Raw genomic sequence first — 26,423 nt, 5'->3', positions numbered from 1 at the left:
ATTTTCTCTGTTTTCAAGGGCAAGAATAAAAAGGTCTCAGTGAGGTGAAGGACATTCATCCAGTATCATCTGAAAGTCTGGAGCAGAGTGAGATCTGTCATCAGACTTTAAAGCCTCTATCCATGTGACCATGGACAAGTCTCTTAAATCTCTGAGCATCAGATACTTCATTTTAAAATAAGAGGGTTGAACCAGATGGCTCCGGAGGTCCCTACCAGCTCTACCTGTATGATTCTATGAACCTAGGATAAAATCATTACCTTTCCTAATAATCTCTACAGCTAAAACTCAAATATGAAGAGAATGTATTTATTATGTTACTGGTAGTAGAGAAGCAAAGTGAATTCGAGATGTTCATGTGGGTTTTGGTCAAAGACATTTACCTTAAGAAGTTATTAAAGATTTACCAGTATCACCATTGTGATAATCACTGACCAGTATAAGGCACTCTTCTACTGAAGGCTGCAAGCAATTTCAAGTTAGGAATATTAAAGCAGGTCTCTATTTCATCCTTTAACATTTGGGGTCAGATTACGTCTACTAAAGCAATGGTCATCTCCTATATTAAATACAAAAAATTTAACACATAAAGATAAATTGCTATTACCCTTAAAGAAGGGATATTTTAAAAGTCCCTCAACTTACCAAGACATTAAGTGTTTGGGTACTGAGAGTCTGCGGAACATCCCAGGCATTACCTATTAATGTACTTCTTCTGACTTAAACTAACAAACCAAGATATAATTATATGGTTGCAACTCAGGGTTCAAAACCAAGGAGGACAAAGGGTAGAAGATAGAAATGTGGCCATATATCACACAATGATCACAATAACGTAAAGGCAAACCACAATGAAAGACATCAAAACTTGATGAATACTGTGACTAAGTCTGACTTAAAAGGACTGCCAGTGAATTATACCTCCTTTCAGGAGAGAGGTAGTGGACTAAAGGGGTGGAATGAAGCATACATTGCTGCTATTACTGATGCTGCTGATGTTGGTGATGATGGAGATGATGATGATGATAGGACTTTAAGGTTTGCACAGTGCTTTTCAGATCATTATCATCTCATTTAACTAATTATTATTTATTTTTAATTATCTCATTTGATCCTCACAACACTCTGAGGAGGTTGGTGCTACTATTAGTCTCATTTTTCCAGATAGAGAAACTGAGGTAGACAAGTTAAATGACTTGCCCAATGTCACACAGTTTGTAAGGTTCTAAGTTGGATTTGAATTTGAGTGTTACTGACTCTAGACCCAGAGCTCTATCCATTTCACCATCTAAGTTAAATATTGTTGGAACACAGCCAACATATCCTTTGCTTTTGATTAAGTATACTTCTTTGTTATAAGGGAAGGGACTTCAATGGAAAATAACTATGGTATTTAAAAAGTATTAATAAAATATTTATTTTTTAAATGCAAGTATCATTTAAGAATAAAATTTATAAACAAATTGTTCCCTCTGACTTACAGTACAACTCCAATTCATTCTGGAATTTAAGACGATAAGAAATACTCTAACTTAGGCAGATCATCTTTAAGGTAAAGAAATTCAGTGTGCTCTATTTTTCATTCCAAGGGCTACTTGTAATTTCTGGTAGAATGCATGGATACGTTCTTTCTGAGCTGGCCAGTGTAAGATGCAGTGAGATTTAAACATTCCTCTTCTTAAACAAAGGGCATGATTCAGTTTATAATCAGGAATGTCTTCAAGAAAGATCAGAATGATGGAATCCAAGTTTTGTTCAATTGCTTGCTGGACTGCATGGTGTACCTTGAACCTGAAATTTAAAAGGAATAATTAATTCTGAGTTTTCCTTCAATGCTTCAAAAGATTCATTGCTTAACTAGTGTGAGTTCTTCTTTTATTAACACAGATAACATATTATATCTGCAATGATTGTTACTACTGCCGCTACTACTGCTGCTGCTGCTGCTGCTACAACTATTACTATTAGTTTTTATATAGCTCTTTACCATTTGCAAAGTGCTTTACACGTGTTATCTCATATTTCTAAATTTGTTGTTCACTTGTTTAGTCATTTCACATGGATCCAACTCTTCATGACCCTATTTGGGATTATCTTGACAAGATACTGGAGTGGTTTGCCAGTTCCTTTTCCAGATCATTTTATAGATGAAGGAACTAAGGAAAACAGGATTAAGTGACTTGCCCAGGGTCACACATCTAATAAATGTCTGAGGTCAGATTTGAACTCAGGGAGATGAGACTGCAGGCCCAGAATTCTATCCACTGTACCACCTAGTAAATTGTAATAAATTGCATGACTCAGCCCAGGTTACTCAGCCATACAATCTTAGTGGGTGATGCTAACCCTCCTCCAGTTGGGCCTTTAATCCCATTCCCTTCTGTCTCCTCTGTTGTTTTTTCATCTCCAAACTCTTTCCTTGCATCCTACAGAAGGGGTCACATCCTCCCCATTGATTAAAATAAGCAAAAATTTTTTGATTTTGGTATCCCTTCAAATTTTTGGTCTATATCTCCCCTCCTTTTTACTGCCAAGTTACCACTATAACCTACACTAACTCTCTCTGCACGCTCACTCCACACTCACTTTCAATCCCTTTGCCCTCTAATCCCACCATCTGAGCTTTCAAATATAGTCGGTGATCTCTTCATCTTTAAACTCTAGTGGTTTTCTCTTAGACCTCACCTGCTTGAGATTTTTGCAGATTTTGACAGTTTATCACTCTTAATGGTAGATGCTCTTTCCTCCATTCCTCATATACCTGTTTTATCCTTCTCTAGTTTGCTTTGCTGTGTCTTCTTCCATCTCCTCCCTCCAAAGAATGGGCAATCCTCAAAGCTCCTTAATGGGCTTCCTTGTCTTGGAGATCTCTTTGGTCTGTGTATCATCATCCACACAAATGACTTCTAAACCTATGTATCTAGTCCAAATCTATCTTCTGAATGGTGATCTCACATCAACTACCTTCTGGACATCTTTGCCTGCAAGGCTCAATGGAACTTCAGCCTCAACATATGCCAAACCCCATTTTCCCTTCAGTTTGTCCTTAAAGAAAAAGCAACCTCTGAATGGCAAGAAATGATATCTATATCTATGTCTATATACACACGTACATATATGTACGTGTGTATATATGTATGTGTAGAAATATATATATATGGGGGCAACTAGTTGGTACAATGGATAAAGGGCTAAACTTGGAGCCAGAAAGACCTGAGTTCAAATCCAGCCTCAGATACTTGCTAGCTGTTCACTTAAATTCTTTCTGCTTCAGTTTCCTCATCTGTAAAATGGAGCTAATTATAGCAACTATCTCACAAGAGCTATTGCAAGGATCAGATGAGATAATAATTGTAAAGCACTTGATCCAATGTCTGGCACAGAGTAAATGCTATATAATTGTTAACTATTATTGTTATACATTGTGTATATATACATATATGTATGCATGTATTATGTATAGCTACATGTGTGTAGATATATGTAAACATATTATGTGTGTGTATATATACATATATATATATATACACAGGAGGAAATGGGGAAAGAGGAAAAAAATCTTTTATTAAGCACCTACTATGTGTAAGGTACTGTGCTAAGTGCTTTGAAAATAGTACATCATTTGATTCTCACAATAGTTTTGGGAAGTGAGTGTTATTATCATCTCCACTTTACAGGTGAGGAAACTGAGGCAGATGTAGATTAAATGACTTGCCCAAGGTCAGAAAGCTAGTAAGTGTCTTGAGGCCAATTTGAAGCTCAGTTCTTTTTGACTTCAGGCCTAGCACACTTTGCACAAGAGAGCTACTTAACTGCCTTCATGGGGCAGTTGACAGATTGCTGAGTCAGGAAGGACCCTCTTCCTGAGTCCAAATCCAGCCTTAGACACTTACTAGCTACGTGGCCCTGGGCATGCCACTTAGCCCTGTTTGTTTCAGTTCCTCATTTGTAAAATGAGCTGGAGAAGGAAATGGTGAACCATTCCAGTCAGTATCTTTGCCAAGAAAACCCCAAAAGAATCTGAAATGACTGAACAACATTGGTTTGAAGACAGATCTCTAAAAGTTCATGCATATCCCATACATATTAACCTACCTTTTACACAAGGGATCTTTCAAGAGATTTCGTGTTACAACAAAAATAATCTTCCTGCTCCTCTTTATGCTGTTGACAATTGCTTCAAGTTCATTTATGCCAGCTTCAAAATCCCTTTCCTCCAGGCAGAATCTGATGGAATGGTCTTTTTCTTCCATAGGAGACAAATGCTTCCAAATCCATCGTCCATCTTCTCGGGCATGGACCACATAGGCCGTGTAGTCAGGCTTTTCTGCCTGGCGCTCAATTTCTTTGAAACCAAGGACTCGATGTATGGACACATTCCAGTAAAAGGCTATTCTCCAGCCTTGAAACTGGACAAGCATGACAACAAAGATGAGAGTGAACAGGAAACTGGTATTTATCACAAAGAGGAGCTTAAAAGGGGCACTGTCTTTGCAGGGAGAAATATCAAAGAGCATCACTGGAGTAGCATGATATTGTGGTGGGGTGTTGCAGAGATAATGACTGGGAAAATCCTTGATATCTGTGTGGGTCCCATTAAGCCAGCTAGCAAACCAAGCCAGACTTTCACAGGTGCAGTCAAATGGATTGAAACTCATATCTAAGAAATTCAGATTCTGGAAAGCTGGTCCAAAAACACTCTTCTCAACAGACGTTATAAGATTCTTCTGCAGGCTCAATGACTTCAGGGATGTCTGATCATCAAACAGAGAGGCTGGAAGTAAATTCAGGTTGTTTAATCCTAAATCAATTACCCTTAGCTGAGACAAACCTTTAAAGATATCTGCTGGAATTTCATCAAAGCCATTGGACTCTAAATTAAGTATGTGAAGGTGAGAAAGACCTTTTAGGAAAAGAACAGGTCCACCCGGATTAGCATGTTTCCAAAGCCTAGCCAAGTTATTGTGTTGCAGATCCAGAATTTCCAGCTGATCGAGTCCTTTTAACATTTCATCATTTATGTTTGCAATATTGTTGTTACTGAGGTCTAGAATGGTCAGATTCCGAAGAGAATGGAAAGGGGATGGAGAGATATCCAGCTTTTTACAAGCTACTCTGCGGAGCATCAGTCTTTGGAGGCTTGGGACTGAAGCAAATGAGTCACTGGTCATGGTCAGGTATTTGTTGTAGGAAAGGTAAATCTCCACGATGTTTTCCAGACCTTTCCACTCTTGGCCTGTAAGTTCTTGATTAATTTCATTCAGGCCCAAGTCAAGGACCTTTAGATGGCTCAACCAAGAGAATGCTCCACTCTCTATGTGAGAGATTTTGTTTCTAGTCAGGTTAAGAATAATTAAGGGAGAGTGAGCAAGGGATGAAAACGTAGTATTGGTTAGAGTCTGCAAATTTGCAAAGGAACTGGACATGGTTAAAATTTTCAGACTTGTTAATCCTGTGAACATATCAGTTGTAATGCCCGAAAGGCTGTTATCCTCTATGTTAAGATATTCCAAACATTTTAGCCACTGGAATGAAAAATCATCTATCTTAGCAGAGGAAAACATGGCATTTTTTGGTTTGGTGAAGGCTCTTTTCAAGTTCAGGTATTTTACCTTGGAGAGTCCATAAAAGGAATGAGAATATAGATGACCTATGTTATTATACTGCAACCCAAGCTGTTCCAAGTGTGAAAGCCAAACAAAGGAGTCATTAGGTATTGCCAACAAACCATTATAGGAAAGGTCAAGTGTGGTGATATTTGTCTGGTTCAGGCCTCTGAAAGTCATGTTGGAAATTCTGGGAAGTTGGATGTTGCTCAGAGAAAGGTTCTGAATGCTTGTGCCAGATAATTGTAAACAAAGCTTTTCTGTGGATTCAAGCCCAAGCTGAACATTGTTCAATGAAAGGCCATATAAATTTCCAATTGACTGAAAGCATTCTGGAAAAAACTGAAAAATAAAAATAAGAAACAAAAAACTTAGCGATTATTTTACATGACAACATATTTGAGTAGCAAAGTAGGTGATGATCTGAATTGGAGAAGTGAGTTCCTTCCCTGGGAGTTCCCCACATTGAACAAATCACAGTTCTGGGACTAGCAGCATCCCTCCCTCCCCCTCCAAAAGAAATCACTCTATTTTTCTTACAAGATAGCTTTGAGGAAAAGCAATTATAAAGTTTAAAGTGTTAAACAAATGCCAGTAATAAGAAATATCACAATCCAATCATCTGGGAACAATTTCACTGAAAATTTCAAACATACAAAAGATGCCGATTGTTATATGTCATACCTAAATATGGCATCATTTATGTATTTGAGGGACTGTTCTAGCTGTATGACCCTGAGTAGGTAACCTATAACTTCTCTGGGCCTCCATTTTCTCATCTGTAAAATGGGCATAATACTTTTCTACTTATCTTACAGGACTCATGTGAGGAAAAGTTAATAATAAGTAATAAACCATAAATAATATATAGTATTTTATAATTATACACAAACATATAAGTCACTTAAATGATAAATAAATATCAATATTATAAGTAAACTGTAAAGGCTAATATAAATGTGGACTATTCAAACGCTTGGGCAGCATTTTCTGAGGAATTGTACTTATGGAACCCTGTAAAGTCCACTTTAAGGTGTGTGTGTCAGTACATGAGGAGATGAGATGAGACTATAGAAAAAGTCATGGGCCTCTGTTCATGAAGGAACTAGAATGCCAGACAAAGTAGTTTGAACCTGATTCTATAGGCAATAGGGAGTTCTGAGCAGAAGTGCCAGGGTCAAATCTGGGCCTAAAGGAAGATTAATTTATTATTATTATTTGGCAAGGCAATTGGGGTTAAGTGACTTGCCCAGGGAAACACAGCTAGCAAGTAACCAAAGACACATTTGAACTCAGGACCTCCAAACTCCAGGGCGAGTGCTCTATCCACATGGCCACCTAACTGCCCCAAGGAAGACGAATCTTGCAGAAATACAAAAGACCAGAAGGGGAACAAATGAAAGGGGCAAGAGTCATTAGTGGCTTTTTCAGTCCCCCACACCTAACCTCCTCACTTCTGCCTCTTAGTGTCTCCTAATTTCCTTCAAAATGCATAATAACAGTAGGATTAAAGAAGAAAACTAAACATGTATATATGGTATGTACGTGACATTTACTAATAAGACATGGAATCATATGGGAGCCTAGTAATAAGACTGTCCATCTGCTCTATTCCACATTTCCTTTATCAAAAGTTTTGCCTTTTTTAACAGATACTTTGCTCTCTAAGCCCTCTTAGATGGAGTTTAAAATGTGTTCACTTCATATCAAAATTTGCTTTTAATAGTGTAATTAGCATATTCCAAAGTATTTCATATGAAAAACATCCTGGCTCTGTTTTCAAAGAGCTGGATTTTCTCTAACTTTAACTTTTCAAGGATTTCACTTCCCTAATGCTGATCATGGCTTCTGAATTCCCTAGTAGATGCTACTATATATAATAATAGCTAGCACTTATATATTGCTTTAAGAACTACGAGGTACATTCCAAACATTTGATACTGACAGCAACCCTGAGAGGTGCAAACAATTATCATCCCTATTTTACAGATGAGGAAACTGAAGTCAGTGGAGGTTAAGTGACTTGTCCAGGGTCATGTAACTATTAAGTATCTGAGGCAGAATTTGAACCCAGTTTTTCCTGACTCAAAGTCCAGAGATCTGTGTACTTCATCATGAGTTACTATAGTTTCTCCGCTTCTCAAAAATAAATAAATAAATCAGGATCCGGTGGCCCTATTGATGAGTATCTTAGCAAGGTGGGTCCTTAGACCAAAGACACCTAGTTGCTTCTAGCTTGTTAGAAACTCTCAGAGCTTGAAATCCAGCCTTCAGAAAGCCAGGATCACCTCTGTCCTAGGGTAAAACATCACAGCAGGTTTGTAGTGAAATTTCTCTCTCTTGACCTAGGATCCAGAGACCCAGATTTCATGGGATTCATGGGATTCATGAACTTGGATGGGAAGAGAATTACATTTTTTTTTGCTAACTTTTGGTTTTCTTTTTAATTTTATTTATTTTGTATTTTGAATTTAAAAACATTGGTCAGAGAAGGAGTCCACAGGCTTCATCAGACTGTCAGAGGGATCCATGACACAGAGATTAAGAACCTATGTGTGACAGGACCAGCATTTTTCTGATGCAAGATCCTTCCCCACCCCAGAGTTCTCCTCCCACACAACCTGACTGACCCCAACTCCCCTAATGCAGCATCCTGGTCCAGGGGCATACAACATCCCAGATGTGTGTAGTTGGGACTTCTCTGAATGGGTGGGTGCTTGAGACCAGGCAAATCACCAAACCCTTACTGCCTGGATGTGCTTTCAAATGGAGACAAGGGGGCCACTTTCAGAGAATCAAAATGCAACAGTCTCCTTATTACACATTCTTGTTGTGTTTGGGCAAAGTAAGTACCCCTCCTTTGTTAACTGTTCAGTGACTTGCAGGTGCCTCATTTCATCCCAACACTGAACCTCTTCTCGGGAGGGTGCTGGCTCTAGAATCTGTCTCCAACCAGACCTCTGAACTATTACTTCCTGCTAAATTCCAGACCTCTAATTTTTCTAACACTCCAGCAATCTTCCCAGAGCCAGGCTACAGTTCAACATTGAGATCCCTGCCTTGGGGTTGACCTTTCTTTCACCAGCTCTCTATGACCTCTCTCTTCCCTACCTTAACTTTGAATAGCTGTGACTTTCCTTGGTGCAGGGGCAGGGGATGATGAGAACAGAGAAAAAAAACAAATCAAAGAGGAGATAAAAAGATGGGGCCAGTCCCTAGCAGGGTGGATGGTCTGGGGAACACAGCAAATACCATTCCCATATCCAGACATCACTTAACAGGTTGCTTTTTTCAATAAACCACAAGAAAGAGAGAAACACGATATAAATATAGTAGATAAAATCAGAAAGAAGAAGTGGGTCATATTCAAAACCTCATAGTTACTGAGTCTGGCTAATTTAGGGCATAATATATGGGAACAAGAGCCAACTCTCCTTCTTAATCAAAAAAGATTACAAAGGCAGTGGGATGTTCTAGAGAGAATGATGGATTTAGTGATAGAACTCATCTGACTATGTGAACTTAGGGAAATCATTTAACTTCCTTATACTTGTTTCCTCATTTACACAATGAGTGACTTTTTCTGGAGTACAGGTTCTTAACCTAGGATCCCTGAACTTGTTTTTTGCTTTTTTTTTTTTTGAATCTGAGAACTGTATTTCAGTATCATTGGCTTCCTTTATAATTCTATGTATTTTATTTTGTGCATTTAAAACACTATTTTGGTGCCTAGTCAATCAATTTATTAATAAATAAGCATGTATTAGTCTTCCCCAAACTTCCAAAGGAGTCCATGATACAAAAAAGATTAAGAAATCCTAGTCTCAAGGTCTTTCTTTAAGATCCTCTACTAATCCCAAATTGTATTTCAGTTGGAAATTTTAAATATATCTTCAAAATGATGAATACAGTGGAACAATATTCCTTTATGAAGAGCAAGGAATATAACAAAAATTAGTTACCTTGGAGGTGAAAAGGCAGAAGAGAATGTTGATAATGATCTTCTAATAGGATTATGGATCTGATCTATGGGAGAAACTAGAGGATCATCTAATCCAAAGGTTCCCAAATTTATTTGATATACTGCCCCCTTTTTTAAAAAAATTACTCAGCACCCCCCTGAGAATCTACTCTCTTTAACCCTTTAGTGTCTTTTTAAATTTGTGTCATTTCAAAAAATATATAAAATATATATGATTTTTTAAGATGATGCATCCTAAATTTAATAATTTGTTGTAAATTTGTGGGGGTTTTCCTGCACTGAAATTTTGATGACAGAATGTTGCATCATGTAACTGTATAACATCATATTATAAATAAGTCATGACATAGTTATTTCTCTTGATACATTCTGGACTTCCCAACAATGTTCAACACTCTTGCCTGTCAATACTTCCTTGTTAAAACCTGTTAGCAGACTTGACCACTGATGGGTTATAACTTGCATTTTGTGTGTTTATTTGGAAAGTAATGTAATGACTATGACTTTAACTCTTATACAACAGATGAAACGTGCTAACCGTTTTTCAAAATTTTCTTCTCTTCTCTCCTTATACTTCCACCATCCTCTTATTTTTATTCAACACCCCTCAATTGCATCTGAAGTTACTACCACCCGCCCTGGATTGTTCCAGCACCTCCCAAGGGACAGTATCACCTACTTTGGGGAGGCTCTGATTTAACTCCCTGTCTTCCAACAGGACAAGATCTCATCATTCTCCCTTTAAAAATGAAGTAACTTGGGGAGTAAAACCTCTGACTCAAAATCACAGTAAACAGGGAAAACAAGAACCCAGGGTGTCTGCCTTTCTTTCCAGATAGTATTTATGCAGATACGGTGAGTGAGCACAACACAACGGGAAACAAGGCATTTTGAGTACCCGTGATGGAGGCTGGGACCTCCATTCTTAGGCATCTTTAGATTTCCATCAGTTGGGTTTCTTTACACAGAGCTCAACCTAAAGTCAGCAATGTCATTTCTTACCTCCTCCAGTTGGTTTGAAGACAAATCAAGTTTCCTCAAGGATGAATTGCCAAGGTATTCAAAGTCCTCTTTTTTTAATGTGTGTATTTTGTTTTTAGTTAACAGAAGTTCCTGGAGATTTTCTAGTTGTACCTGAGTTCCCAATTTTGTAGAGGATAAACCACTATGAGATAAGTCTAATATGAGTAAATCCTAAAAGGGGAATATTAAAAAGAAAAATTACAATGTTAATCTTCCAATTTAAAACAATCTTAAAGTACACCTCACAATTATCCTTGAAGCCAAAATATGGCCCATCATTATTACCTCAATATTTCATGGTTCTATACTCATTATCAGTGTAGGTACTCTCTCTACCAATGCCATAGTGGGATTATAGATTTAGAACTGGAAGAGACCTTAATGACTAAGTTTAACCCTTTCATTTTATAGATGAGGAAACTGAGGCACAGAGAGGTTAAATGACTGCCCCAGGTTAACACAGCAAAGTAATATATGAGATTGGAGTTGAATCCACATCTTTCTGACTTCAACTCCAGCTTTCTATACACTACTCCATGTTGCCTCTCTGAAGGGTGATATGACTAGAAATGTCGTTACCATTTTGCCAACTACTGGGTCTTAAACTTTTCCATATTTAGCTAAGCCTATCTTTAGATGACAAACAAAGCATGTCTATGAAATTTAGGGCATGCTAGAATTTGCGTTCCAGGAAGCCATGATCATGGCCATGATTGACACTAAGCTATTAATAAGGAACTGATAAGCACTGTAGTGGAATATTCTACTAATCTGAGGGAAAAGTCAAACCTGAGTTGAAGAAGTAACTTACTTGGACTAAGTTGAATTTAACTTCTGGCTGATAAGAGTATACAATCCTTTGGCCTATTAAAGATACCATTTTTAAAGGACTTGATTTCATAATAGTAGGATTCACTTTGCTTCTCTTCCCAGAAGAAAAAAAATAATTAAATTTAGTAAGGATTTGTAAATCCTTTCATCATTTATGAGTTTTCCCTTAGAGTACAAATCACTTTAAAAATGACATATTGATAAAGCTGAATAATGATTAATTACAAAATCCTCATATGAACAAAAAGCAAATGAAAACCATGTTACATCCCAGTTGAAGGAGCAGTAGTCTTAGAGTTAGGAGACCTGGATCTGTATCCCAGTCCTAGAAATTTGTGTGAAATATTTAATTGCCCCAAATCTCAGTTTCCCGAGTTCCATCTATACAATGGGAAATCATAATACTTCATCCTCCATCTCATAGGTTGGTTGTGAGGAAAATGTTTTGTAAACCATAAACTGCCATGTAAAGAGGTAGTGAGGCAAAGTAGGTATAGGGTCAACCTTAGGGTAACAAAGATCTAAGTTCAAGTCCTGTCTCTGACGCACATTAGTTGTGGGATCCTGCACAAAATACTTAATTTTTTAATGATCCAGTCAATCATCTTAAGACTGCAAGTTACAAGTGGAAGAGTTTTTGTAATGGAAATTCTCCATCACAAATCCAGTAACAAAAAAATAAATAAATAAAAGGACTATATGAATGTAAATAGGTTTGTATAAAATGCTCACAACACCTGGGATGGCATCTCCTTTGTGGAAGTGCTGAGGTGCCTAGTTCTAGGACAGTCATGTTTCCATGGAAGCAACTTGGAGAGATTGTAGAACATGTGTAGACATTCTGTTACTGGGTCTGGTTAATCACAGGGTGAACAGGAGGCTCTTTGATTGGTTTGGAAGCATTCAAAAGACCCTTTTCTTCCTGTCATCATGCTCATCAGCTACATTCCAGGCATGATTCCTTAGCTCCCAGCTGATGAGAGAAAATATTGTGAGGAGATAGGTCTTGGGACCTTTTCCCCTCTGAGGCCATGCGACCTTAGGAAAAGACCTCAGCTCCTTAGTGTTTGTTCTTTTTCACCTTAGCTGAAGAAGATCAGAGTCTTCAGCTTGGTGAGTTTTGAAAGGTGAGGAGAATGGGCAGAAGGAATATAAGAATCATAGTTCACTAGAGTCCAAAATCCAGAGTGTGGATTTTGTAGGCAGACTAACACTGATGCCCAAAAGAATAAGGAGTTTGGGAAATCATCTTCTGGATACAGACCTGTAGAAACTGAAACTCATTTGGCTTTCCACATATGAGCTTGGTGGAACCAATGTTATGCAGGAACTGATCCAAGAGTATGCTTTGTAAAAGCTAGCAGATTTAAGTGGATAAGTGGAACTTGAGTGCTACCAGCTGGTACCTAATAATGGGTGGGCCAGCTGTTGAAGGTTCAAAAATAGCACTAGAGAAGAGATGATCATAAGCTCCTCAGAGTACCTGAGAATCTTGAGGAGGAAATGTAGCCTCCCTGGGCTTGGGAGAGTTAATCAAATTGAACTATTACATAAATGGGAGCATATATTATAATTGGGATGGGCCACTATAGATTAACTCTTGCAAAAGGTGATGTGACTTCTAGGCATGGAGGAAGGGATTAGACTTTTGTGGAACAGCAGCAGTAGAGGAGCTAGAATCTCTTCACCTTTGACAAGAACCAGTCTGCTCCCAACCTTTCTCATCTGGATGAATACCTGCTGTAAGACACTCAACCTTTGCTCCTGTGTTAGCAAAGATTATTTATACCTTAATAAGATCTTTTGTTTGTTTCAAATTTGTGATCTTTTGGTGCCAAGAACTGATGATTATCATTATTACATAATTTATAATTACTTCTAATCTATAATTATCTAATCTATAAGTTATCTTCATAAACCACTAGCAATATACACCCATATTACATATATTGGGCAGTAGGTTAGATTCAATAAGAACTGGAATTTGCTTCTGGGTCACTTCCCACAGTTATTGGCTAAGGGGAGCAACCTCTGTGGAGAAGAGTTCTACCATCCCCACTAGAGCCAACACTCCTGACTGAAAAGCAATAACCCATGGATAGACAAACTAGCTTAACCGAAACTAGATGTTCTGAAGGCATCAGGATGCAGTATGTGCCAGATAGATGAAACCACTGCAACGAACCACCTCCCTACAGACTCTGTAGAGATAACTAAAGATCTTGCTCTCCAGCCGTGCTTCCAACCCATCCTCAGCAGTCAAATTCCAGGGGACCGCCCTTAATGGAGAGGCTTCTTCAATGGCCAGTGGTAGGAACTCCTGACCCAGAAAATAAAGTTCTCACTACCAAATTTCTTGGCGTAGTTAAATGGTTCAAAAGATGTGTTTTGTTGGTGGAAATGATATTGATGTTTAATCACTTTTTAGTTGTTTCTGACTCTTGGTGACTCCCTTTGCAGTTTTCTTGGCAGAGATACTAGAATGGTTTGCCAGTTCCTTCTCCAACTCATTTTACAGATGAGGAAAGTGAGGCAAACAAGGTTAAGTGACTTGCCCAGGGTCATACAGCTACTAAGTGTAAAAAACTGGATTAGAACTCTGGTCCTGTAGTCACCCAGGTGACTTGAGGGTCAGTATTCTATCTGCTATACCACCTAGCTGCCCTTTCTTTATTTACTACATCTAAGCAGAGAGTAAGTGCATCATAAATACTTGTTTCATTCATTCATTCAATTATTCCACTTCAACACTCTTTGATTCATATTGAGAAGAAAACATTGGAGCTATGAAAGTCCACTGCTTTAAGTCTGAACCACAAAAAGGACATTTTGAGGTGTTTGTTTTGCCTTATCTATCTTGTTTTTTACTACCCCTATTTGAAGGCAATAGTCAGGAACTGTGACTGTCCCCAACAGTCTCATCATCCATCACTTCACAGAGAGAATCAATGAGAGTAAAGTTTCTCTTCAATGTCCTATAAGGTGAGATTTGGTCAACATCTGTCCTCCCTTCCTGATCTTAGGACACCTATTCTACATATATGTCACCAGTTGTAACTTAAGCACTATAATATGAAGTAATAAAAACTGGGTTTTTTGTTTTGGGTTTAGATCCTTGAATTCATCAAGTTCTGCTTCATTCTTGTTCAGTAGCAGAAGGAAAACTAGAGAGATACAAATACTCATAGTCATACGCCTCAGTAAAAAAACCCAAGAATCAAAAGCAGGTCTTCTGACTCCAAGCCCAGGGCTCTTTCCACTTTCTCACACAGTCTCTCACTCAGCTTTCACATTTGGCTATCCACTGTAAAAGAAATGGAATCTAAAGACAATGCATTCTAAAGAGAAATTTCGAATTCAAAACTTTCCTCTTGAGACTGCCAAGTGGTATAACACAGTGGTGTCAAACTTCAATAGAAACAGATGTCTGCAGGCTACCTATTGACTTAGAAAACTACAAATTAACATTATCTATGTTTTATTATATTTTTAATTAATTTTCTTAAACATTTCTCAATTACATTTTGGAGTTTTGCATGGGCTTGAAGCCTAGGAGTGCTGGATTTGGAGGCAGGGGCAATAATATCAATACACAGTATAATGTAATTAGATATATTATAATTATAACATACAATACAATAGTTATAGCTAGTATGTTTTTGTGGAGTAGATGGGGGGTCAGTGGATAAAGTATGGGACCTGGAATTAGGAAAATCAGAGTTCAAATCTGTCCTCAGACACTGTGACCCTGGGCAAGTGATGTCTGTTTGCCTCAGCTCTTCCTCTGTAAAATGGGGACACTTTGGAAAAGGAAATGGCAAGCTACTCCAGTATCTTTGCCAAGAAAACCCCACAAACAAAGTCCATGGGGTCGCATAGAGTCGGATACAACTGAACAACAACAAACATTCATGTAGGACTTTAAGGTCCACAAAGTGTTGCACATATTATCTCATTGGATCTCGGGTTTGAAAGGAAGACCTTGGTTTGAATTATGCCTAAGACATATACTAGCTGTGGGGCCCTAGGTAAGTCATTTTATTTCTCTCATACATGGCCACAGTTGTTTTAACTATAAAAAAGTAATATCTATCTCATGGTTGTTGTAAGAATCAAGAGATAATCTATCTAACACATTCTACAAACCCCCAAACACTGTATAATGTTAGGTATTATTACAACTTTACCTCTGTCAAAAAACATTACCTTTAAATTTTTAAAAGGGTTGTTACTGACTTTCTGAAATGAGTTGAAATTTAAATAAAGTTCCCTAAGGCCTGCACAGTGGGCAAACATGGCATCAGAAAGCTGGGACAGCTCATTGTGTTGAAGGTTCAAAACTTTCAACAGAGGCAGATTTTGACACAATTCTGGCTCCAACTTTGAGATGCTGTTGAACCCTCCATCCAAGATGATGAGTTGGTTGTATCTTGTAAGATTTGCAGCTGGCAATCTTTTGAGTTGATTATGTGTAAGGTTCAAGGTTGTGATATTGATTGGGAGATCAGGAGGAATTTCGGTCAATTTCAGGTGACTGCAATCAGCTACTTCTTGTCGGACAACACAACTTTTTACAGATTGTGTGCACACCATCTGAAGGGGCAATATTCCAAGAAAAAAGAAGCTCCAATAGGACAAACATCTTTCCATGATTCTGCTCTGCAAAAGAATCCAAAGCAAGCATGTACATGATTAATAATGCACAATTACCTAAATAATTTGCACAGATTACTTGCTATGCACAGAACCAATTGCCTATTTTGATTATGCCACAAGAGTTGCATAATGGATAGGGAAGGTCCTCAGAATCAGGAAGGATCTGCGTTCAAGTCTCTCCTCTGACAAATATTGGCTGTGTGGTCATAGATAAGTCAATTAATATCTCAGAATCTCACTAATGACTCACTTAGTCTGGAAGCTACACAGCAAGTGTCAATTTACATTGTTAAAGGAAGTTTCTCACCCTGAAGCAATGAAATCATAGCTCAGATTCCTGCCCCCTTCCCCCAAAAACCATCAGGTCAAGAAGCATCATGGTATAATGGATATATAACTGTACCCTATACCACTTCAGTGTACCCCACCCCACCACCTCCACTTTATCAACCTTCCTCCCATGATTGAATATTTCATCTCCCGAATCTGAACATTTCCATTGGCTGTGCTCCATGCCCAGAGCACTCTCCCTTCTGGCCCCTCTAGCTATCTCATTAGGACTAAAATAAAGAAACATCAAACTCCAAACTCATTATCTTGTTATCTTGCTGCACTCACTTTTCCAATTACCATCATCAAATAGATATCAAAAATACAGTAAATATGTATGCCATATTAATTGAAGGGTTCAAATTCAATTCAACAAATATTTATCAAGCTTGTATCATGGGCTAAGCTTGAAAGATGTAATTGATTTATATCTGGCCTTAGATTTGGAAAGACACTCATATACATTGGCTCTGAGCAAGTCATTCAACCTTTCAGTAGTCCCCAGTGACTCTCTATGACAGGACATTCCAACCCAAGTTACAGTTACCACCTATAATATGAGAAGCTTTTCAAGATAGTAAGAAAAATGTTTGGCAAATTACCATATTATCCTATTAAAACATTCCAAAAGTAAGGGTGTTAGTGAGAAACACATGTGAATTAGCAAAAACGGTGAGAAAGCACGGGAGTGGTGGGGAAAGGAAAGAATGTTACAATGTACCTAAAAAGAATGTGAAAGATACTAAGAAATAAATCCCATTGACCAAAACCAAATGAATTAGGTTTGGATATGAAACACTTTTCATTTTAAGCTGGCACAAATAGTGGCAGTAACCCAATGAATGGAAGGGTGAGTAACTGATGTCCACAATAATCCTAAACTCCAAAACCATTTCCAATGGATGAAATTGCAAAATGCCTGGCACACCTTTAAAGAAGCACATCCCTTTCTTATTAGATGTGCTCACAAAGCTTTAATTCTAACAACTTAACTCTGTGAATCAGGACTCTCAATCAATCCTGTTCTCAGTCAAATCCAAAGCAAGAGATAATTTGGAGGTTAAACATAATGTGTAGCTGGTATCTATGCTAAGAATCATACTAAGAAGAAAACTGTTGATGGAGAAAAAACCAAATCAAGGGTTTAATGAATTTGACTGTGTTCTGATAAACACTGAAACTTTATGATAACAATGTTGTTATGTATTAAATATGGTTTTCCTTATGAAAAGTAAATCACTTTTATCTCTTTTTTGCATATATATGTATATATGATATATACATGTATGCCCACCACATACATACATATATATACACACACAGAGTCAACTCTAGAATTTATTTCCAATGGATAACTAGGTAGCATAGTACATAATGTTCCTAGCCTTTAGTCAGGAAGACATCTCCCTGAGGTCAAATCTGCCCTTAGATACTTACTAGCTATGTGACTTGGCAAGTCAACCTGTTTGCCTCAGTTTCCTCATCAGAAGGAAAAGACAACCAACTACAGTATTTTTGCCAAGAAAACCCCAAATGGGATCACAAAGAGTCAGACATGAGTGAAATGACAACAACAACAAAAGAACTGATGTCCATTCGTATTGAAAAGGGGATACAGGAAGGTGTCCTAAAAGCCCAAAGATATAGGGACTTAAACAGTTGAGAACTCTGCTGTTCTTAGGGTATGAGTTACAAAGTAGATGGATATCTTCACTGATATATGGAGATTCCTTGGCAGCATTTTACCATACCAATGGAATTAGGAGTCTGGTCCAAACCTATAAGAATATATAAGGTCCAGTGTTAGTCACTGCAAATGCAGATATGAAAAATGATGAAATCTCTGTCTATGAGGGATGAGACATATACAAATGACTTTAAGACAAGTTAGAAAACTAGGAAATGCAAAGGAAAAATCAAAGAGATTTAAAGTAAGGAAGGACTACTGCCAGATGGGAAGTTTGAGGTGAGTGAAGGATGCCTTGGAGGATTTGACAACTGAGCTAGATATTGAAGACTCACTAAATAGAGTTTGAGGCAAGGGGAGTTGTTGGGAGATTCCATTCAAGGCATAGGAAAGGACTTAGGCAAAGGCATAAAGGTGGAAGAGGTCAGGGTGAAAATAGAGACTAGTAAGTAGCCCAGTATGGTTGAAGTAAAGATGGAAGAAAGGGAAATACTATAACATAAAGCTATGGAGGGAAGGAGGAGGAACAATCATTTAGTAAACACCTACTATACTATGTGCCAAATTTCTAAGCCAAAACTTTGGAAAGTATGGATGGGGAACAGGCTGTGTTGCTAATGTTGCAAACAGGCATTTCTGAAGAAGCGTATTACATCTCCCAGGCGAAATATTCCACATGTCATTTTCAAGCAAGTCCATGGTGATGTTTTGGGTGAGGGAGCAAGTGGAATATACCTTATATAAGCTACCTGTTCTGCTTCCTATTTAAGTTTATCTAAGACAATTTACCTAGAAGTAAACAGTATGCAGGAAATGGGCTTCAGCATTTGAGTTTTACACTGCGATCTTTACTGGACATCATTATCTGTTATTTACTGTTATGAAGAGTTATAGGAGGCATTGAGAGGTTAAGTAACTTATGGAATCACATAGCCCGTATGAGTCACAGACAGGATTAGAACCCAGATCTTATCTCTGAGACCCCTCCAGCTCAGGTGTACACTGCAAATTATTTCTCTCAGTACCAAACTGTCCTAACATCGCTGATTAGGCTCAGTTTTCCCTGAGCTAATTGTTTTCTAGGGCAATTTTCTCACCTCTTCACTCTTCTCTACCTCTTCCTACGGTAGAAATAATGCTATCTATGGTGCTGGAGGATCTGGGTTTAAGCTCTGTATATGAATCCTGCAACTTGGACAACCTTGGGCATGTCACATGCCCTCCCTCAGCCTCAGTTTCCTCATCTGTAAAATGAGAGGGATCAGACTACTTGGTCTCTGAGATCCCTTCTGTCTCTAAGTCTATGCTTCTGTGATATTTTTGTCCTTTCATCACCTTACAAGGAGAAAGAACAGATTTCTCAGATGACTTTTCACAAATCACTTCTTGTTAAGCCCTTTCCCCTTCTTCAGGGCCTTTATAAAACAGTATAGAAAGGAGGAACAGATACCACAGCTACCCCTGCCTCGTCTCTTCTACTCCTTTTTCCTTTTCCTGCCTCATAGCCCTTAGATCCAACCTAATTTCTTCCCTTGAGCTTAGAGGAATACGTTGATTTCCAGGGCATCACTTTTCCAATTTATTTTTTGAAATTATTTTTGTTTTTCTAATTTTCTTAAATATATATATATTTTAAGAATACAAATACAAACTAAGAAAAGAAAAAATAACATTGCCTTGTACACAGCAGAACATAGGAGAAAATTCAGTATAAAACAATTCATTTCAAGAAAGTTTTATAGTAAATATTAATGATTAAACTAAATATTATAACATTAAATATGTATTCAAAGCTGTCCATATTTTCTTTGCTTCCTTGTAGGTTTTCCTTTGTTCTCTGCTGTGCATTTCTTACTTTATTTTCTCCCCACCAGGAAGGCTACAATTAAGCATGGAGTGTATGAATGTATGTGTGTATTATGCATGCATTCATGTATATGTATATTTGTACATGCATCTTTACATATGTGTATGGATATATGTATCTATGCACATAAATATATGGGTATACACACATATACATAGATATTTATAATCATATACATACGTATACATTTATATATAACTATATGCTAGTCTGTCTCATACTTATGTTCCTCTATCATGTTCCTCTGAAAGTGAACAGAATCCTCCTTCCTAAGTCCAAATCTTTCCATGCTTTTCTAATTCAATCAGCTTGTCATTTCCTGCATCATAGCAATATGAATCACATTCTATCTGACAGATTGTCTCCACAATTGTTGAGACAATGATTTAAGGTCTGGTACTACTGAACCTGTTTCTTTATATCTTTCTTCCCCTGGTCTCTTTGAAGTTTCTGACCCTTTGTTCTATCAAATAAACTTTGTTATTTTTTTTAACTCAGTAAGATAATTTTTTTAGTAATTTAACTGGGATGGCATTACATAAATAGATTAGTTAGGTAACATTGCCATTTTTTAATATTGACTTTACCTGCACATGAATAGTAAATGCTACTTCAATTGTTTAGATCTTTTATTTGTATAAAAGTGTTTTATGTTTGTGTTCTTGTGTCTGTTTTAGCAGGTATACTCTCAGGTATTTTATACTGTCTAGTTATTTTAAATGATCTAAAGCAATATTGAATAGTATGGCTGACATATAGTGTAGTTTCCCTATTTTTCTTTTTTGGTTAAATTTATTTTAGCTTTAACTTTGTCTAAAATCATGATTACTACCCCAGCTTTTATAAAGCAATAAATTCTACTCATGATCTTTTTTTTAATGTTTGCGTGTGACTCATTTTTACAGCATTTCCTGAAAGACCATATTGTTAAATGAAAATTTTTTAATCTGTTATCAGTTTCTACCCTATAGGTAAATTCATCCCATCCACATTCTAAACTATAATTACTTGTTCTGTATTTTCCTCCTTCTCATTTTTCCTCACTGTCCTTCTTGCCCTGTCCCTATCCTTCCTCTCTCCTCTGCTTTTCTCCTACTTCCTACTTTATCCTTCTATTCTTTAATCTACTCACCCCTCCAATAATCCCTCCCTTGTCCTCTCCCTCTACCCTATCTCCTTACCCTTTTGTATCTTTTTGACTTTTATACCCTTCTAGATATATATGTTCCCTCTTTAACCCATTCCTGATGAGAGTGTGTGTGACCTTGGGCAAGTCACTTAACCCCAATTGCCTCATCCTGGGTCATCTCCGGTCATCCTGATGAATATCTGGTCACTGGATTCAGATGGCTCTGAAGGAGAAATGAGGCTGTTGACCTGCACAGCCATCCCTCACTCAAAACAAAGTTAAGTGCAAGTCATGTCATCATTTCTCTGATGCCATGGTCTTCTTCGACAACCAAGGATGAACACGCCCACATGGTTTCAACACTACTCACTCTCCCCCTTATTAGATTCTTCTGTATCTTTCCCCCTTTTTTTGGCCTCATTTTTATAATTGCTCCTTTTTATCTCTCCCTACACCATTTTATTTTTTTTAAACTCACTCCATCATACGAAGCTCAGCCTAAGCCTTTCTTTCAGACTACTTAAATAAAAATGACAGTCATATTGTTAATGCAACATATTATTTTCATATATACAAACTAAACAATTTGACCTTATTTGTCCCTTATGTTTACATTATATTTTTCCCGAATGTTGTATGTCAAATTTTCCCTTAAGCTCTGCCATTTTTGTCATAAATACCTGTATGTCTTTCAGTTTGTTAAATGTCCATTTTGTTTCCATTCAGGATTATATTTAATTTTTCTGGGTAAGTTACCCTTGGTTTTAACCCCAGTTATTTTACTCTATGGAATATTGTAACAGTAAACACCCCAACATACACAGGGACCTGCTATCACAGGTTCTTAGATCTGCATTCACAAAAGGAAAGAAACTTTCAAGGGGTTAACAATCATTTTAATCAAGCACATGTATCATTCCTTTAACCAAACACATATATCATTCACCTGGTTCGGGGAAGTCAGCACCCCAAACTTCAAAGAAAATACAGAGATATTAAAAGTCAACAGATATGATTTCCTCTGCTTGTATTCAACAGAGAAGTCCAACTGGCTGATCATAGTTACCAGAGGGAATCACCAGCATCTGGGTTTTCAAAGTCATGGGGCTCCTTTACCAGCTTCTCAGAGTCCTCATCTGGCTAAACAAACACTTCCAATATGTAAGCCCTAAAGTAATCAGAGATCAACAGACATGGCTTCCTTTGCCTAACCATGATTCCACAGACAAATGTCTGACCATAATTACTTGAGAGGGAATCACTGACATCTGGGTTTTCAAAGCAGGGTAGGGGCTCCTTAAAGTGGGTTCCCAGAGTCTTCATCTGGCACTCAAACCTTCTTACAAAAACTAAGCCCCAGAGTAAAACCTCACCCTCAGAGAATTTATACGCTTTTTAGAGCCAGAGGGCATAACCCTCTGACCCAGTGCCTCAATAGAAAAAACAAAAGGTACTAGGGAACCTTCTACAAAACAGCTTCCCTAATCAAGCTTCCCACAATGGACAGGCCCATCAATGAGTGAGAAAGATCTACTTTAATCACATTATTCAATCAGAGGCAATTTCAGTAAAATAAAAACAGCAAAAGATCCTAATTTGGTTGCCATCACAAATGTAGTATTCCCAGGCCTACAGTCCTTCAGTGTAGTAGCTTCTGGGTCTTGTGCAATCCTTATTTTAGTTCCACACTATTTAAATTTTTTTCTTGTTATTTTCTCCTTAACTTGGGAACTCTGAAACTTGGCTATGATATTCCTATATGTTTTCCTCCTGGGATCTCTTTAAGGTGGTGATCAGTGGGTTTTTTTATATTTCTGCTTTGCCTTCTTGTTCTAGAATTTCAGGGCAATTTTCCTTAATAATTTCTTATAATATTGCATCAAGATTCTTTTTTTAACAATAGTTTGCACACAGTCTGACTCACCTTATTTCTCTTCTTTCTGTTCTCCAGATCAACTATCTCTCTCATGAGATATTTCACATTCTCCTCTTTCATTCTTTTAGTTTTGTTTTATTATTTCTTTGTCTTAGAACATCATTAGCTTCCCTTTGCCTGATTCTAGTTTTCAAGGAAATATTTTCTTCCTTAAGCTTTTGATTTTTGGTTTCAAGTTGGTTTGATGGGGTTCAGACTCTGGGAACCTCCTTGAATTCCCCTTGAGTCTTCCCACCTAATCTGGCCTTTCATACCCAAATATGCTACCCTTAATCTAGCCTGACCCTCTATTGTCTGTTACCTTGGGGTTGTCTCACTTGCTTCCTTCCCAAGCCCTCCATTATCTGATACCTCCCAACTGCCTCCAGTTGTTTCCAACCCTTGATTACATCAATAGTTACCCCAATCTCATCTGATCCTCCTTAGACTCTCCTCCCAGACTACTAGACCACCTCTAGATCTTTCCCTTGGTCTTTCTGTATATAAGTTCCATCTCACCCCCATGAAGGCACTCAGATTCAACCTATCTCAGACTCTGTCTAGCTGAGATTTTATCTGGCTAACTTGTCAATACAAGTGTCACAAATGTTTAGGCTCCTTAAGAGTCAACCCAATATGGCAAACCTTTTAATAAACTTTGTTTTACTTTGGCTGGAAAAAGGCTTGAGTTGAATTCACTCTACAGGATCTAAACCTCATTTTGGTTCCCAGACCTCAACAGGTTGACCTCGTTTTCATGATTTTCTTGGTTTTCTTAAATTGCTATTTTTTTCCCTAATTTTTCCTCAGTCTCTCTTATTTGATTTTTAAAACCCTTTTTAAGTTCTTCCAGGGTATCTTTCTGTGCTTGGGACCATTTGATGTTTCTCACTGAGAGAAACATCATTTTTTAGCTCCATTATCTTCCTCTGAATATGAATCCAGATCTTCTCTATCCCACATTTATGGCTGGGTTCTTTCTCCTTTGCTTGCTCATTTTAATTTAATTTTTGTATAATTATTATTGTTATTATTTAGCAGCTACTAGTGTGATCAAGTTCTAGTACCCAGGTATAGGGAGTAATGCCCCAGTCTCAGTTCCTTCTGTTATTTTCTGAAGTCTTTCCGGGACCTCAACCTTAGGCTCTTCTCCTCACTCCTAAACCACAGTGGCTACAAACTACATGTAGTTCCACCTTGGAACTGAAACCAGGGGCTCTGCTCTCCTGCAAGCGCCCATAGTCAGCAGGGTCCCCACCCCTTTTGCTACTGCACATCTCACATGTGTGCTAATTCCTTCTCCTTGCAGCTACAGCCTGGGACACATCTGATCAGCACAGGTGTTCTTGATATCCCTCAAAAGTGGAAGGTTCTTCTACTCAGCTGTCAGAGGGCACACTATCAGTAAGATATGAGAGTTTCTAAGGCTGAGGCAGCCTCCCAATCCCAGGTGCCCCTAGGGCTTTTTGTTGTGGATTCCACAGAATTTGCCTGGAGGTGTTTGCACTTCACTTGGGCCAAACCTCTACCCTTGAGGGTCAGTTCTTTCCTGGGATCTTTTCAGGTTGTCTTGGATGAACAACTGCTTTACCCTGTGTTTATTTCTGCTGCTCTGAGATGAATTTCTTTTCTTTTTTTTTTTTTCTTTTTTTGGAGGAGAGTCAAAAGTTTTCTGACCTACACTGCCATCTTCCCAGAATCCTCTCTCTTCCCAATTTATTTTTCACTGAAAGTGATTTTTAAAGAAAGAAAATAACTCTTCCAATTTATGTTGTTAAATGCACTTTGGGCTCCAATATTTTTTTTTCTCAGCCTCTGATGACATCATTTTCTCAGTAAACATGCAAACAGTCATTGCTGAACAATTCCCCCTTTTAGCCATCATTAAATCAAGGAGGATTCAGTGAATACTACATTCCAATACATGCTGTTTTTATTTCCTCTCTCCTGTAGAATTATAAAAAAGAAAAAAAGAAATATTTGCAGTCCATCCTGTAGTAACTTTCTTGCAGTATCTCAAAGGCAAGGACTTTGCTCAGAAGCCATTAATGGCCTGTTTGCTCAATTCCTGAAAATGAAAGTACAGAAATTTTCAAAAGAAAAGAAAATCCCAAAAATTTCCTTTTTCACTTGGCTTTAACTGTGAAGAAGAAGGAGTGGAACCCCAGCAACTCACCATCTCAGTAGTCCTCTTTTTGGCTTCTTTACACACTTTCTCCCCACTTTGGAGGAAACGATCCTGCTGTGTAACCTGAGAGCTCAAGGCAAGACGCAGCCCTGTTGGGATTGGCCAGGACTAGGAAGGGGAATGAGCACACGGATGTAAATCACTTCCTCTCTGGCATGTAGTCTTGAATAAAACAAAAAGCAGCTCATCAAAACTAAACTACAGTCACAAACTAACTTAACATGAATTTTTTCCTATGATGAAACACCCTTTGTTGATTCAAAGAGGCAAACAGTAATAACTATTTGGAACAACAGTTAGCTTGGAAAAACAAAGGATGAAAAACATGATTGAGCATATAAGAAGTAGAAAAAGAGGGGGAGTTGGGGAGTCTGGGTTTCAAGAAACCCAAAATGTTCAGCTCAGCTTTATAACAGGAAAAGGATTTTATAGTAGCAGACATGGTTACATATTTACTAAATAAATTCTCAGAAAAGATTATGTAAGCAAAGGGAAAGGTCAGTATGTTTCTCTTAGGGATAATATGACCTATGTTATTTTTAAAGCTTTTAAAAAGTTCCTTCATTCTATCCTTCACCACCAGAGCCTTATTGACTAGGTGAGACAACCTGCCATTGGTCCCAAATCTCCAACAACCAGGAAGGCATTTTTTCTCACCACAGAAGTTCAAAATTCATCATCACCACTCTACTTTCTCGTTTTCCACTGTGCTGTACCATATAATCTGATCTTATTCCATCACCTAGCCCTAGGCTGCCACCCCAACAATTCTCTCCTGGGAACCATTACACATATGTTCAGATTATCTACTTTGCCACTAAGAGCACCACTTCCTTAGCACACACACCCCACCCCCCCAAAACCATTTTGCTCCAGGTAAACAAAGTCTTAATTTAAGGTCTGCTCAACCTAGTTTTGAGAGAAAGGTAAGGGATATACTACTATGTATTTTCATATCCCATCTAGCCATCCACCCTCTCTACCTTCTTGCCACATGTACTACCACTCAACTGTGTTCACCAGAACTCTAGAGACCATGTTTTGGAGAAATTGATCCATTGAGTTATGGATCCTGAGTCATCTTAATCAATGAATGAAATTGATCCATTCAGCTTTGGAATTCCTGGGTCATTCTAATTGGTGATGAGTCAGGGAAAACTCACATAGGCCACTACTATCCAGTTGGCCTCAGACCAGATCATACTTCAT

At 37.9% G+C, this 26,423-nt stretch overlaps 1 protein-coding gene across 3 annotated transcripts; it reads right to left on the bottom strand.

Annotated features, from left to right (window-relative positions):
- Positions 1-1,392: 1,392 nt before the first annotated feature.
- On the bottom strand, positions 1,393-25,434 carry TLR3 (toll like receptor 3). 3 transcript variants are annotated; one of them, XM_072624514.1, is made up of 5 exons: positions 25,203-25,434; positions 15,649-16,096; positions 10,591-10,782; positions 4,096-5,948; positions 1,393-1,791 (listed from the first exon to the last, which is right to left on the bottom strand). In XM_072624514.1, the coding sequence occupies exons 2-5, from the start codon at positions 16,090-16,092 to the stop codon at positions 1,563-1,565; spliced, it is 2,718 nt and encodes a 905-aa protein (XP_072480615.1). In that variant the 5' UTR covers positions 16,093-16,096; positions 25,203-25,434; the 3' UTR covers positions 1,393-1,562. The 3 variants fall into 3 exon arrangements, with proteins under 3 accessions (XP_072480615.1, XP_072480613.1, XP_072480616.1); XM_072624512.1 differs by having other exon boundaries at positions 15,649-16,101; positions 25,203-25,433; XM_072624515.1 differs by lacking the exons at positions 15,649-16,096; positions 25,203-25,434 and adding an exon at positions 12,180-13,228.
- Between the last annotated feature and the right edge of the window lie 989 nt (positions 25,435-26,423).

The sequence above is a fragment of the Notamacropus eugenii genome, chromosome 7 (assembly GCF_028372415.1).
Source record: "Notamacropus eugenii isolate mMacEug1 chromosome 7, mMacEug1.pri_v2, whole genome shotgun sequence".
Taxonomy (NCBI): Eukaryota; Metazoa; Chordata; class Mammalia; order Diprotodontia; family Macropodidae; genus Notamacropus; species Notamacropus eugenii.
This window is presented reverse-complemented; position numbering and strand designations above follow the sequence as displayed.

Bases quoted from the DNA above. Each gene is read 5' to 3' on its own strand.
- TLR3 (XM_072624512.1), bottom strand. The intron at 5,949-10,590 runs GTAAGAAATGAC...TTTATTTTTCAG, and splicing joins CTTCAAACCAACTGGAGGAG to TTTTTTCCAGAATGCTTTCA. The intron at 1,792-4,095 runs GTAGGTTAATAT...TTTAAATTTCAG, and splicing joins AAAGATCCCTTGTGTAAAAG to GTTCAAGGTACACCATGCAG.